At 64.8% G+C, this 3,099-nt stretch overlaps 2 protein-coding genes across 2 annotated transcripts in view; both read right to left on the bottom strand.

Annotated features, from left to right (window-relative positions):
* The window catches only part of RAB1B (RAB1B, member RAS oncogene family), a 5,939-nt gene extending 5,559 nt beyond the window's left edge, over nucleotides 1-380 (bottom strand). Inside the window, exons 1-2 of the mRNA XM_045297160.1 lie at nucleotides 358-380; nucleotides 166-259 (exon numbers count right to left, since the gene is read on the bottom strand). Of these exons, the coding sequence (XP_045153095.1) occupies nucleotides 166-259; nucleotides 358-380 (117 nt within the window). The remainder of the gene's footprint in view (nucleotides 1-165; nucleotides 260-357) is intronic.
* A 477-nt stretch (nucleotides 381-857) lies between these two features.
* The window catches only part of KLC2 (kinesin light chain 2), a 7,825-nt gene continuing 5,583 nt past the window's right edge, over nucleotides 858-3,099 (bottom strand). Inside the window, exons 10-15 of the mRNA XM_004713546.2 lie at nucleotides 2,970-3,037; nucleotides 2,594-2,702; nucleotides 2,362-2,511; nucleotides 2,160-2,284; nucleotides 2,013-2,070; nucleotides 858-1,771 (exon numbers count right to left, since the gene is read on the bottom strand). Of these exons, the coding sequence (XP_004713603.1) occupies nucleotides 1,688-1,771; nucleotides 2,013-2,070; nucleotides 2,160-2,284; nucleotides 2,362-2,511; nucleotides 2,594-2,702; nucleotides 2,970-3,037 (594 nt within the window). The 3' untranslated portion in view covers nucleotides 858-1,687. The remainder of the gene's footprint in view (nucleotides 1,772-2,012; nucleotides 2,071-2,159; nucleotides 2,285-2,361; nucleotides 2,512-2,593; nucleotides 2,703-2,969; nucleotides 3,038-3,099) is intronic.

Below are 3,099 nucleotides of genomic sequence, written 5' to 3' on the forward strand. Positions count from 1 at the left end.
CGCTCCCAGTCGGCTCTGCTCCGCCTCCCGTTCCAAGATGGAGGCCGCTCCGCCCCAGTGGCCCCGCCCGCGACGCGCAGGCGCAAACACTTCCAACTCGGACCCCCGCCGCGCTGCTTCTCGGAACTTGTAGTCTCTTACATGACCCCGTCCGCCCCCGCTTACGCAGGCGTAACCCGGAGAGCCCGCCCCTTCAGCCCGCTCCCAGCCCCGCCGGCGCACTGCCTTCTGGGGCCTGTAGTCCGCTCCCCAGCCGCACCTGGGCGTGAGAACCCGTGCTCGGGAGCCTACCAACTCCCAGAGCTTTAGAGCTAAAAGCAGTTTAGCGTCGCGGCCAGGGCCACCCTCCCTTGTCACCTCTGTTTGGCCGAGGCGGTCATGCTTACCCTTCCCAGGTCCCAGGGTAGGGCTACCAGCTGAGAAGGTGGATGCAAGTAAAAGCCGACGACCACATACCACTGGGCTCTCGGGCAGGGCACTGAGAACCGACCTGTACTGGGAGCCCCTCACTTTACAGCGCAGTCCGCCGAGGACGGTGTCCCCGCCCCCACTTAAGAACTATGGAAACTCAGAGAATGATCTCAGGGTCAAACACCTTAGGGAGGGGCAGCGCTCAAGGTCCGTGCTCTCTAGAACCCAGAGGTGGGGTGTTAGGAGACCCGAACCTCCCGGGAACTTCCGGATTCTGAGCCTGGGTCTCCAGACAATTCCGGGGAGGCTGTCTGAGCATCAGTGGCCTGGGTGGCAGATGTGAAGGATGCGCGCGTGTGTACACACATACAGGCTGACTTGCCGCTCGTGCGACCTCTCCTGACCCATCCCTCCATCCCAACGTCTCCGCTCCACACGAGCCAGGCTCAGATTCAAACCGTCTTTATTTCTACAGCAACATCTGAAAATAGAGAGCGATCGCCGGCCCTTCTGCCTCGGGGGTCGTCATCGTTGCCCCTCACGAGAAGCTGCAGGTGTGAGGGGTCGTGGCGGATGGCTCTGCAGGCGGGGCCCGGGGCGGAGTCAGGCTGTACCTGGGCGGGGCCGGGTGGGAGGGGCTGTGCATAAGGCTGGGTGCAGAGCAGGGCCTGGTGGTGGGAGAACAGGGAGGGGGGTGCCTCCCCCGGGGGTGGGGGGCTGGGGCTCGGGGCGATGTTGGACGCGGCACGCCCCTCAGAGGCCAGGTGCAAGGACCAGGCAATCCTTAGGGAGGCACCTCCTCTCCAGCTGTGGCATGATTAAGGCCTGGACGGTACCACTAGGACAGGGCGCTGGGGGAGTACCGTAGACAGGGTGCGGGGACAGGATGGGGTGTGGGGGGGTGGCGGCCAATAACTTATTTCTCTATATACAGAAGCAACGGCCGGGGAAGGCAGGGTGTTGAGCGGGCAAGGGGGGTTGGGGTAGGGGTGGAAGGTGTTCTAAACTCTGGGTCCTGAGGGTTGGGTGGGGTGGGGTAGGGGCGGAGACTTCTCTACCTTTGAGAGCTGGGGCCCCTCCCACTGTCCAGGCTGGGGAAGTGGCTCTGCTGGCAAGAATAAATACAAACGGGCTGGCGCCTGTAGGCCCTGCCTCTGGGGCTCAGGCTGAGATGATGAGGGGGCGGGTTACCCTGAGATTGAACAGAAAAGACTGGGGTCCTTGTGGGGGGCGGGTGGGTCAAGCAGCGGGCCCATGCGCAGGGCTGGGGACAGCATTAGCCCACGAGGGAGCTTCGCCGGGAGAGGTCCATGGAGCTGGAGCTGAGGGTGCGGCTGTCCGAGAGACCGGATCCTCCAGGCTGTGGGCAGAGGGACAGCAGCTCAGGCCCAAGGCAAAGGCCAGGTCACCTCCACAGTGACCATGCTGGTGCTGGTCATGGCTGGCCTCCCTTCATCTGCCTGCCTCTGTCCACCCCAAAAGCCAGGCTGGGGGCAGAGATCCATGCTGAGTGGTGTTGGGGTGCCTTGGGCACGAGACAGGCAGCCTTGGTCCTGGCAGCCCTGGGCAGGGCCTGGCCTCAGCTGCCCGCTGGGCCCTACCTGGACAGGCTCCTCCGGGCTCTTGTTGAGGAAGTTGAGGGAGCTGGCACGCTTCATCCTGAGGGGACGGGTGAGAGGCAGTTTTTTACCCAGGGTGGAACTGGGGGCCGCCAGGAGCTGAGTTGGTGGGACGGGGGGCAGGCTCACCTGGGGTTCGGGGGCTCCTGGGGGCCTCCCCCCTGCAGCTTCTTCACCAGCATCTCACTGCTGCGCCTCAGGGCGTCCCGGAGCTTCCCGAAGGAGCCGCTGCGCCGCAGGGAGCCACTGCCGTCCTGTGGGGGCGGGCACGTCTGTGCTCAGAGGAGGGAGGGGGCTCAGGCCCCCCCTACCCACCCGGTCACACACTCACCCCGCTCCACTCAGCAGTGGGCCCGGCGTCCTCCAGGCTGGACTCGGCCGGAGGCCCCGCCCCGTCCCGGCTGCTGCGGCGATTCCCGCGCCCCCCACTGCCATCTTTTAGCAGCTCCACCACCTTGGTCTGACTCGCAGGGTCCAGTCCCTGAGGGAGGGGCAGGTGCATCAGGCTTGGGGGAGCCATGCGAGCCTCCCCCCATCCCATGCTCCCACTCTGGGGTCACCACCTGCTTGCGGCTGCGGCTGGCGCAGTCTTCCAGGGTGTGCGCGGCTTCCAGCTTGCCCTGACGTCGGTACAGTGCCCCCAGGCTGCGCAGGGTGGTGTTGACCGTGGGGCTGTGGGGGGCAGGAGGGCAGTGCCAACCTCTATGACCTCCTAGGACTCAGCGGGCACCCAACCCATACTGAGCCCTAAGGAACCTTCAGGCTAGCTGGGAATGGAGCCAGGCCCACCCAGCTTATTATAGTGTAGGGGACGCAGCCAGGCCCTGGAGGGAGTCTGCCAGAAGCCGAAGGGCCAGATCCCCCTAAGGGAATCAGGCTGTCCCCAGGCCCTGACTGGCCAGCATAGAAGGGGGTGGGGTGGGTTTCTGCTGTCCTTACCTATCCACTTTGCAGGCCTTGTACCAGCTGCCGTATTCCCCATATGGGGTGCTGTCCCGGCTCTTATCCTGGAGGGACAATGGTCACAGCAGGAAAGAAGGCACACACACACACACACACACACACACAC

Source organism: Echinops telfairi, unplaced genomic scaffold, assembly GCF_000313985.2.
Source record: "Echinops telfairi isolate 266 unplaced genomic scaffold, ASM31398v2 ScPeMD7_7417;HRSCAF=8455, whole genome shotgun sequence".
NCBI classification, from domain to species: Eukaryota; Metazoa; Chordata; class Mammalia; order Afrosoricida; family Tenrecidae; genus Echinops; species Echinops telfairi.